Source organism: Vanessa tameamea, chromosome 18 (assembly GCF_037043105.1).
Source record: "Vanessa tameamea isolate UH-Manoa-2023 chromosome 18, ilVanTame1 primary haplotype, whole genome shotgun sequence".
Lineage (NCBI taxonomy): Eukaryota > Metazoa > Arthropoda > Insecta > Lepidoptera > Nymphalidae > Vanessa > Vanessa tameamea.
Window position 1 is genome coordinate 6,858,744 of NC_087326.1, and position 12,340 is coordinate 6,871,083.

Here is a 12,340-nt window from a genome sequence, read left to right on the forward strand (position 1 = left end):
TACTAAAGTAAGAAAGACTTATTACTGATATTATGAAGCCTTGATTATTATTGGGACCGTGCATACCAATAAGTAGAATCACCATTTCATATGAAAAGAAAATAAGAACGTAGTGCTGAAATACTTTTACTAATTAGAAAAATATTTAGTTTGTAGAAAATTTTAATAAATCTTACATTATATGTGCTATGTTGAAATATAAAATAACAAAATATAAACTCAATAAAAGTTTCTTAAGAAAATAGAATCACTACATTTTATTAAGTTGTTTCCATTTATCACATTAGATGCCGCACATTCTCTTTAATATTAATCTACTCAATCGGCTTACTATTGTTTCATCTACCATCTACTGCCATCAATTTCATTCATCGGTATTTTCATAATTTCAATTTGTCTTTACTTGAGGCCCTTAAATAACACTTAATAATTTTTAGATTTGGAGATAAACGACAGATACCTTTATCTAAATAAAGAAACCTTACTAAGAAATTTTACTAATTTGATATATTCTTATCAATAATAAAAGTATAATATGTTTTAAAATACTAATAATTATTTATTGATTAATATTTTGTTGATTTTTAATGCTAATTACTAATTGTATTGAAATGTTATCTATTATGTTTTTCTTTAAAGTTTTATTGATTCTGAAATGAATCTTAAACATACTGATCAATTAACGGAAACGAAATAAAGAGTGCCTTATTGCCAGCACAAATAAAAGGATTAATGTCTGTTTTATTTAAAAGAAGCGGGTTAAATTGATATACTTAACCAAACGTGACAAACTCGTTTATTGATAAATTATATGTGAAAAGAAGCTTTACTTTTGTTAAAAAATATATATTTGTTGGCAGTTCTGCAATAAGTAAAAAACCATAAAGTCTGCAGAAATGTCAGACGTAGACGTCACTCACTGTCAAGTGTCAGTCTAGTTCAGTTGTTCCAGTTGTCTACACTGCAGTTAAAAGTTATAATATTTATAGTCAATAATAGTCATTTATTAATGGTGTTTCGCTATTTACGTGATGGTATTTTTCAAATTTAATTATTTAACAGTTTAACTTCTGTATTAGTATAGTGTTGTGTGTAATTAACAATAATATTATTTTACAGAGTAGAAAATATTCATTGAAAACCTCCTTTTAAACGTGTCATTAGAATATATTCAGAGAAAGTTGTTGGCGCGTAGCCTAAATTAAAAACAAAAAAATTAGAGATGTCGATTTTTAGAATATTAAGTAGAAGTAGCCGTTTAGGCTTAAAAAGTATCAGGTTAGTATCATACAATTTTAATTTTATGTGAAAAAAGTAACATCATACTAACACAATATATATATTTTTTTTCTATTTCTTATTTTATCAATTTATTTACTAAATTAAATATTAATAATATTTTATGATGTATATAAATAATGAATATCTATATGTTTCATTTTATTTGTTTAAGTGAAGGTAATTTGTATTATTATTTAACAATAAATTATGTTATCAATAAATATTCAATTTAAACCAGCAAATGATCTAGGAGACAGGAATCATTAATATTTTATTCAGCTTTTTACTAACATTTCATATTCTTTTTTTTATAACCACATGTAACAAACTTTGAGATAAGTATCTGTGCTCAAAGAAAAAATCAGAAATCAGATAATAATGCAAATATTTCAAATTTACACTTGAATACTTATTTAAAAATAGAACATTAAAATTCATTGTTATGTTAGAGTCAATTCTATTCAGTATTGTACCTTTAAAGGAAGTTCAACTTGTGTTGTAAGGAATGTTATCTTTAATCTTCAATCTTAATCTTTAAATAAAGAGGTTTATTGTTATATTCAATAATACTTATAATAGTCATTCGCCTTTAAATATGATGCTATGTTAAATGATACCCTCATGTTAAACCAATCAGATGAAACCAGATCAGATCTGGTGTATGCTGCCATTACAAAATACAAATACAATGGATACTTAGATCTGCCTACCATAAATATGGTTTAAATATATAACATATCTACCATATCTTTATAAAATATTATCAGTAGCTTGTCATTTTAAAAAAATTAATCAAAAACTTTTAAAGTCAATCTTAAAAACTTCAACTGTTAAATATTTTTTTAATGGACATTTCTTTTTGCTGTGTTCTACTACTAACTGAGAGCCCTGATGACTTTAAATTATACTTTTATTTATTTAAATTATAAGATAAATTATGCTTGATTTTGTTAACTGAATCTAAATAATTAAGGCTAATTTTATTTATAGTGTACAACAACAGAACTTTCTTAAAATGTCAACAAATGCCTCCATATCAGAGTTGCAAAGAGAAAAGGAAACATTCCAGGACCTATTACCGAACATTATGGAAACAATGTTAAAAAACACAAGATTCACAAATATGCCTGAAGTTGCGAACTGGACAAAACAGGTATGAATTTAATTATATTACTTATTATAAGATTTACTATTAATCACTAATAGTACTTCTTGGTTTAACGACAAAAAAAATGGTATTATACATGTAATAATAAAAATATACTAAAACATAATTAGGTTACTACTACTACCTGCTAACCAAAAAGTAAGCTAGTAAAAGAAGTATAACAATGTTATAAATTACCAACTTTATAACTTGGGTATGATTTTTGACCAGTTTTTTTTCCTTTCCTATTCTTTGTGTGGATCAAGACTACCTGTATTCATGCGTAAATGTCATACTGACAAAAATAATATATTTTACAATTAAGACTATTCTGATAATCTTAATAGAAATGAAAGAGCTCTAAAAATATTCACTGACCACATGCAGCTCAGTTTACAACAGCTTACTGTTTTATTACATAGATATAAAGATTAATAATAAAAAAAAAAAAACCATATAAATGTCGTCTATGTTCTTAAATAATGTATCATATACTAGTAATATCCATATTTCATAGATTTAAGCAAAGCCTTCAAAATACCGCATACCGAAAGCTAAGGTGTTGTTCATCAAATAGAAACTGGCCCCCTGACACAGATACAGCCTCTCTATTAGACATTCAATGCGTCATGTTAATTTATATTAGAATTTAATCCAGTAGATGTTTGCTATATATTTTATCATCACCTAAAATACTATTCATATGATATGATATGATCCTCGTTGAACGTCCATTTTGTTTTGCACAAATCCAGAAGGTTTTATATCCCATTTATAGAAAAAATATTAAGTAATTTGAATAAACCAATGATTGAGCTTAAATAAAGCGTTTCCATATTTTCTGAATTCTCCCATACATCGTATTTATTCGGAACAACGATATACGCGCGTCTTATAATGCGACCCCTGTGTTTGCCTATAGCAAAGTAGATTACTGACAAGATTCTTTCGCATCGAAGCAAACTCACTGTCTTATATTCAAATCATCGATCATAACAACTTACACATCGATCGCCGACCACTTTAAAATGCACTTTGGTGTTTTTTGAGAGAGCCTGGCAACAAAGTTGATTGTACAAGCCCGCAAATACAATTCACTTAGATGTACCTTACCAGATAGATTAGGCATCGTATGCACGTCCTGAAAACTATGGAATAAGGTAATTGTTGATAACGCCGTAACAACCTTCGTAGAAACACCATAAAAATGGATTAATTTAGGCCCTTTTCTATTTTTTTTAGTTGTTTAGTTATAACGATGTTAAATCCTTTTTAAGCACACTTCGCATCTACTTTGTTATTGTAGCGGAAACGCTACTAAAACTAGTAACGTCCTTGAAATCCCAGCGTAAATACTCTCCGGCCTAGTTACCTCATCCTGAATGTGAAAATCTCATAGGCAACATCTTCAGGATGGACCTTCCGTTAACGGCTCAAATGTCAAGACATAGTCCACTGGCCAGGTCTATTTTGGAACGGCTTCTAGTGATTTTTTATTGCTCACTTTGAAAAATACAATTATTAACGAATATCTCATTTAAATTTATTCATTTATCATATACACAAGGAGTCGAACAAAGTCTTATATTTTATATTTGAAATGAAAGTAAACTGCTGTCTACTTACTGTTGCTGTTTACTTTTTTAATTACCCGCCCGCTTCGCTGGACAAAAATGGGAGGGGTATCAACGGAATTAGCCTATAACCATCTACGGACGATTCTGATTCGTTTGGTCATAGTCTCATATACGTTCAATAGTTTCCATGTGATTGACGCACAAAGAATATATTTCTCAATTTTATATTAAAGATTATATTATTATATCTAAAACAGATAATTAAAAAAATAAAATAAACATTGTCTTATGTACCCGGTAGAAAAAATATTAGAATCATATTACTCAAAATCAAATAAAATTTTAGGTTCTAGAATATAATCTACACGGCGGCAAGAAAACTCGAGGATTGACCACAACACTCGCATATGAAACTCTAGAGCACCCAGATAATATCACAGAAGAATCTCTCAAAGTCAGCCGCGTCGTAGGATGGTGCGTCGAAATGGTGACTATTAAATCTTAACTATTAAACTACCAGCCATAAGATAAATAAAATAAGACCAAACAGCAATACTTAGTATTGTGTTTTCCGGTTTGAAGGGGAGTGAGCCAGTGTAACTACAGGCACAAGAGAAATAACATCTTAGGTCTCAAGATTGGTGGCGCATTGATAATGTAAGGTATGGTTAATATTTTATACAACACTAACGTCTATGGACATATGACCGGTTATCATCAGGTGGTCCATTACACTTCCCTTAGGAACATAGATTACAGTAAAATAACAGCCTGTAAAAGTCTCACTGTTGTGCCTCCTCACTATTTTTGAGGAGGTTTTGAACATACTCAACCATACTGTTTCAAAGCAACACATTAACAACAAGACTTTTAAACTTTACACTCATCACGACCGAAGAAGTTGTACTTGTAAATAAATTACTTTGATTACAGGTGTTAGTGAAGACTTTGTATCATTATATTTGAGATTACATATAGAAATAATACTATCTCGTTTCGATAAAGAAAATATTAAACATAGAAGTCAAACACATTGAGATTTGATAATTTTATACCTTTTTCTATTTGTTATATTCCTAACAGTACGTGTAATCAAGGACTGCAAAACAGAGAGAGACAAAGCTATGTACATCTATGTTCTATGGCAACATTCTATGTAAATATATTATACAATATCTTAGTTTGCTTATGGTCAATATTTATTCTATAGTTGCTTATGTGTAGGTTTAGTAAACATAATGTAAATTTAAACAAAAATCTTGTAAAAATAAAAAAATCAAATCGGTTCATAAAGGAGATCTGAGGTAAAAAATTGCTACCCTCCTTTTTCTTTATAAGGCGATTAAAATTTTGGTTTAAATGACTCGTACTAAGCATACATGTTTCCTAGTAACCTAACTACTACTACTATATAACGAACCTTCAATAACGATCTGTTCATCCTCTTTCGTTGAGCGCTCAAAGAATGGGCTTTTTCCACAGACTGCTGTCTTTGTTTATGGATCTCGGGTCATGCTCAAACATCTGAGTTATATATCCGAGAGCTTTTTGCTAGGTTCAACTTACTTCTATGGTGCCTTTAAAAATATTAAAAAAATAATCCTGTAAGCTATCGACTTTAAACTACAACTAGAACTAAAGGAAGGTCCCCAACTTCCAAGAAATGTTTACGAATATCGTAGAATTGCTAACTCTCTTGTTATCTTAGGTGTAGAAGTAGGTCTTTGTGCAAGCCCGTCTGGGTACCATCATATATTATACCGCCAACGACACAAGACAACAACAGACACAAGAGACATAACATCTTAGCTCCCAAAGTTTATGGCGCAATGCGATATAAGCAATGTGGTTTTTCTTACAGCACCAATGTTTATGGGCGATAGTGGCTGCTTACCATACCATACCCATGGAGGCCCATTTGGCCCTCCGCCTACATATTCTGTATTTATGATAGTTAATTTGTATTTAACCTGACGTTAGTGCTCTTATCTCCTGCGTATTTGGCTAACATCCCATGATAATAACGTCATCAGATTTTTTTTTACTTTCCATTAATATTTATCTTATAAATAACATTAACAATTGTACGATTTAATAAATTATCGACGCAATACATACATATATATAATATTTGTCTGTGACCAATACTCAGCTGTGTAATTTAAGTTGTCACTCTTCATACCGGAACGCAGCAATAATATTCTTGTTTGCACTTTGTCCCAGAAATAACGATGGAGGGAATGGAGACTTGTTTAGACAAAGAGCTAAGTACCTACTTGGTTTTCTGCCCTCTCAAAAATATTCATAAATATTTTTATTAAACTTTAATAATTTACAAATATTACATTGCTTGATAAATATGGAACTGGCACGAAATTAAATAAAAATACATGTGCATTTAATAAATTCTTAGGTATACAATGTAGAGAAGTCGACAGTCTTTTGTTTATTCAAAGGCCAATTATTTATAGAATAATCTATTTATGTTGTACGACTTATGTTTTGATTTCTATTAGAAATATTATTTTTTTATTCTTGATTATTTAATCGTATATTTAAAATTTAAGCCGTGAGTATAAACTCTAAAGCGAATTTATTATTTATTATAATTAGGCTTTTTCGGAAAGACCAATGCCATGGTCTGCAGGCACATAGAAGTGTTTTTCTCACTTTAAAGACTTTCAACATCAAATTAATAAAATATATTACCAATACTAATAAAATATTTTATTATTTTGATCTATGTATATATTTTTGCATTACGTACGACGACTACGTACTACGAAACGTTTAAGAATTTTGATTTTCGCCTCGTAGATAATCCTACCATCCGTAAGAAAACGACTCGTTTCTTGAATACAGTTATACTTACCAATAACATACATGTACGTACATATTGTGAATACATAAATTAGATAAATGACAATGAATGTCTTGTTCCTAGTGGCTTATCGTTAGCATTAAGATATACGTATATGACGTGGTAGCTTGTTCCAGGTTGTATTTAAAAACATGACGTCAGCACTGCTGACGTCACGAATGTCAGGGTATGGATTTCTGTCCATCCTCGAAGGTATGAAATTAAACTCAGGAAATATTTTTCTCTGATTTATTCAAAACTGAGGAGGTCCGATAGCTGGCGGGCGTCCGGCCTTTTATAACAAAATTGGGTGGGGGCACTATACACGCTATATAAAATAAACTCGGACTTGTAGTTTTCAAGATTAGCGATACAGAGACTAAATTATATGTATTATGATTATGAGTATAAAAATCAAAAGATTCTTTATTCAAGTAGGCTTATAAAAGCACTTTTGAATCGTCATATTACAGTGTACAATTAATTGTAAAGCTACCACCGCCTAGTAGATTCTTCCGAGAAGAACCGTCAAGAATCTAGGGGTATTAATTAATTTCTTTTTTTATCCCAGTTACACGCTTACTTCTTGGTGATGGACGACATCATGGACGGTTCCACGAAGCGCCGTGGGGTCCCGTGCTGGTACCGCCTGCCGAACATCGGCCTCGGAGCCATTAACGACTCAATATTAATTCATTCATCTATATATGAAATACTGAAACTTTACTGCGAGAATCTGCCGCATTACAAACACATTGTGGACCAGTTTAACGAGGTAAGTAACTTTATAATTATAATAATGTCCTCCTGACTGACTAAACGAGACTAGCCGACTGCCCAGCACATGTTATAATGCACAAGTGTACTTAAACACAGGTGCATTCTTTCTTCCGGTACACTCATAATCTGATGGGAGTCCAACACGACCGGAAAGAGTTCAGGCGCAGGATCAACTGATTTACGTGTTTTCGGAAGGCGAGGGATTATAAACACTTCCAAATACTAACAACAACTATCAACGGCTTAAAATACTTAATTTTTTATCGGCTTAACCTCCGTTTTTGAGCTCAATATCTCGGGATCTGCAGCTTAAATCTAGTGACTTGAGACTTGACCAATGAGACAGTCATTTAATTTTTTTTAAATTGATATTAGTATAGTAGACCACTGAATTGTCTGCATGATCATATAAATCTATTGGTTCATGAAAGCGCGCACCTCCACGATAAATTATTGCCGTTCATTATTTTTTAATGTTCGTGCTTACAATATGTCTTAGTGTGCGTGAGACGATGAACAAACGATTAAATACATGGTCACTCACCTTTCAAACCCGAAACGCAATACCCATCGATGTTAAACGGCGGAATAACAGCCAACTTGATGCTAACCTTTGATCTAAAAGCATCTTGTATGTATATAACGTATCTAAATAATGTGAAGTCGGTGGTAATCGTATCTACTTATAGCCTATTCCAATGGAAGTAGGAAAAAAGATAAACAAACCTTAGATTTACGTATTAAATGCGATTTGCTAATAACTCAGCTATACTGTGCACTACTAAGGGTTTATGATTAATATATCTTTATTTATAAAACAACACTATTACACTTAACTACTTATTTCCACTTTAATTTTACTTCCAAAATTCAAATGACAGTTTCGTCGACGTTCAGACCGCCATTTTTCGTAAATCCATAGTGATTATCTCAACCAATGATGTCGCGTCTATTTTCCGTCAAATGTTGTTTATTTTTTTCCTCTTATGGTTGGAATAGAGTATAGGTTAATATATATTGATTATATATTTACCATATATATTATACGTTCATATAACACACTTGCATTTATTTCAGTATAAAAATTACACATTAAATACTTTTTGGTAAATCGCTGAAGTATTTTCTTTGCTATAAAATTATTTTCAGATTAAATATATGATGGTTACCAAAATATTCATAATGTTGAACTTACTTATAATTACATTTATTTTGGCCTGGCCTAAATATAGAATACAAAGAAGGAAAGTTGTAGTAGGCGACAAATAATTAACTTGGTGGCGTGCAAGCCTCATCAGATATTCTTCCGACAAACAGCAGTACTTAGTATTGTTGTGTTCCGGTTTGAAGAGTGAGTGAGCCAGTGTAATCAAAGGCACAAGGGACATAACATCTTAGTTCCCAATGTTGGTGGCGCATAGGTGATGTAAGGAATGGTTAATATTTCTTACAGCGCCTTTGTCTATGGGCGGTGGTGACCACTTACCATCAGGTGGCCCATATGCTCGTCCGCCTATCTATAAAGAAAAAAAAATCCTGTCTGCAAGCAATATCTCCTTTCTATCAAATTTTACTTTTATGATTAATTCTAAACTATATAAATAGCAACCAAAATTATGCCGTAAAATAAATGCTATTTTCCATTCTAATTTCACTTTAAGTATTCATACGAGTATTAATATAACGTATAAGTAGGTACTATGCATATATTTCGGTATCATAAAATATATTTGCGTTTTAAGATAAAAAGAACGAGGTTAATTTAATTTACGGCCCCGCTGTAATAAAAACCAATATACGTGTAAGTCAGAGGTCTCGTGGGAAGTAAAGGGTTTACTTAATAGAGTAAAATCACATCGGATGGGTCGTAAAGTTATAGCTTTTACTCTACTTTCTTTTTATAGTTAACCTGTTAGGTGCTGCGACCGAGTCTGCGACTTTTTGTTTTAAGTTATTTATATTCTACATTTTTTTTTAAATCTGAACTTAGAATTAAACAAACTAGCAAACTGCTATTATCTTGTTGTAACATAATATTATTAGAAATGTAATTAAATTTGTTTTTATGTTTTTTCAAGTAAAGTTAATATATTATAAATACAGTTACTTATGTTAGATGTTCCGAATCAATAAATAAATAGACAATAAATTTTATAGAATGTATAAACATTATATAATATACTTGTACCCACTACACATGTAACACTAATGTGCAAGTTCTAAATTCAAAAATCATAATCCACTGCCCAGCAGTGGAATATTAACGTTGTTGTAATTGATTTTAATATTTATTCGAAGGCGTTGTTGTACACATCCATGGGCCAACATTTGGACTACACGATGGCACATCGCAACAAGAACGATTACAGTCTGTTTACGTTAGAGAGATACAGTTCTATCGTTAAATACAAGACCGCGTACTACACCTACAAACTACCGGTGTCCCTGGGACTGCTCTTGGCTAACAATACTGATATGAAGACCCATAAAATTGCTGAGGAGATATGTTTAGAAATTGGACACTTATTTCAAATGCAGGTGAGAACTTTATTCGTAGACAAATTATTTTATGTTTAAATCTTTATTTATATGTTTCTTATATTAATAACAGTTTAGTGTTATGCTCCCAAAGAAACGGCGGGAGATAAATATTAACGAAAACAAAAAATATTTCGGTGATAAATGTCAATTCAAATTTTTAGCACGAAAATTAGCTATTTGTCTAACATGGAAGATAAGATTGAAAAAGTCACATGTTAGTCAAACTAGCTGCCGCCACTCGATATATGTATTTGAATTATCAAAAAAAAGACAAAATGGCTATTTCATTTCGACATTGGCAGAATAATTGAAGACTCGCGCTGCTTTATCAAAAAAATTCCATAAATAAAAAACAAACTTTTTTTATAATAAAAATTTTAAATTTAATTTTTATTAATTACTGATAATACAAATATATTCTATTATATCCTATTATTAGGTATTTAAAAAATATATGTACGTATTTACTATTAAAATGAAAAAAAATGTATGGATCGCTTATTTATAAACAATGAATGTAATTGTGACATAAACATTAATGCTAATGTTTTGTTTATGATTTAGATTCGGAGTTGAAGTTTGTTTTTGTCGATATTCTATCAATATATAATCTTTTTCTTTTCTTTCACGAATGAATTGTGAGAAACCTTAAAAAAAGTTTATGAAGGGTAGCAAATTAATATCCTAGAATTATTGTAAAGGTGTTTGAGAAAAGTTTTTACAAATAAATATGTACTTTTTCACAGGACGATTTTATAGATACTTTCGGAGTTGAAAAAGTGACTGGCAAAGTGGGCACTGATATCCAAGAAGGCAAGTGTTCCTGGCTCGCTGTACAAGCATTGGAAAGGTGTAATTCGAAACAGATGAAAGTATTCACAGCTTGCTATGGTAGCCCAGAACCAGCGCACATTGAACGGATCAAGAGATTATACGAGGAATTGGAACTACCCGCGATATACCAGAAGGAGGAAAGGGATCGCTACAACTCGGTAGTACAGCGCGTCCGGCAACTACCCACTGAAACATCCATGTCGCCAGATCTGTTCTTAAAGTTACTCGACATGATATATGACAGGAAAAATTAAATATCGATCTTATGTACATAGGAGTTATTTAACGATAATAAGTATTTTTTATTAATTTTAAATTTATGATTCAATTGTTGATATATTCGACAACATTACAATGTATTAAGGGTAATGAGTAACAAATGAAATATTTTATTGGACCATAATACTTACCATAATATTCGACGTTATGGTTCAAGTCCAATCTATAATATAGTCTCGTCGAAAAGCGCCAACGATATTAGCAATAATACGTCTTCCTCATTATTTGATTTTAATATTCGTACTCCTTTTATTAAAGTCGTCATAAAATGTGTGTTCGAAATTCAAATGGTCTTATTATAAATGATGGTACATTCTCAAATTGACGTCAGATATTCTTTTTTTAAAAATATTTAAGCAAAGATTAGTTAGTGAAACATCATTATCCACTTAAATTTTCGAAATGTAGATTCTATCATAAAAAACGTATCCAGAATCTCAGTTTACAAATAGCCTATTCCAATAAAGTTAAACAAACCTTAGATTTACGTATGCCATAGGATTCGCTCAGCTATATTATACACTAAAATAGTTCTTGATGAATATATTGTTATTTATAATATCACACTATTTAACTTATATGCACTTAGTATATACTTCCAAAGATCACAACTTCGTCGACATTCAAAAACGCCATCTTTCGTGAATCCATAATGAATATATCATAGATAATTCAAGCTCTCGGCAATAATATTGCGTCAATTGGTTATCAAATGTTCATTTGTTGTTACTCCTCTTGTGGTTGGAATAGGCTGGTAATTAAAGTATCCCCAGTTTTGGACATTTTGCGATCGTGTTCCGCAGTGAGTTTCGAATTTTTTCTTACAAAATAGCTCTACCATTCCTTAAGCGAAATGTAATGGTTTATATGTATAGATGTGTGTTGGGTATTATGTATTTAGTTTATTAACGGGTTTAAAAACAAATATACAATTTTGTATAGAATTGTATTGTTCTATTTATCAATATTTGTTTCTTATTTATGTTTTTAATGTGACTCAAAGACTGACTGTTTGATTTTTATTGTTTGATTCGTATCGAT

The 12,340-nt window shown here is 30.9% G+C and overlaps 2 protein-coding genes across 2 annotated transcripts in view; both read left to right on the plus strand.

The window, feature by feature from the left end:
* Positions 1-12,340, plus strand: part of LOC113397091 (peroxisomal multifunctional enzyme type 2) — a 58,367-nt gene that overhangs the window by 10,603 nt on the left and 35,424 nt on the right. The window lies entirely within an intron of this gene.
* Positions 911-11,336, plus strand: LOC113397110 (farnesyl pyrophosphate synthase-like). The gene is made up of 7 exons (XM_026635264.2): positions 911-1,034; positions 1,120-1,278; positions 2,272-2,434; positions 4,352-4,492; positions 7,437-7,640; positions 9,944-10,183; positions 10,933-11,336. Exons 2-7 carry the CDS (start codon positions 1,223-1,225, stop codon positions 11,272-11,274), a joined length of 1,146 nt encoding a protein of 381 aa, XP_026491049.2. The 5' UTR covers positions 911-1,034; positions 1,120-1,222; the 3' UTR covers positions 11,275-11,336.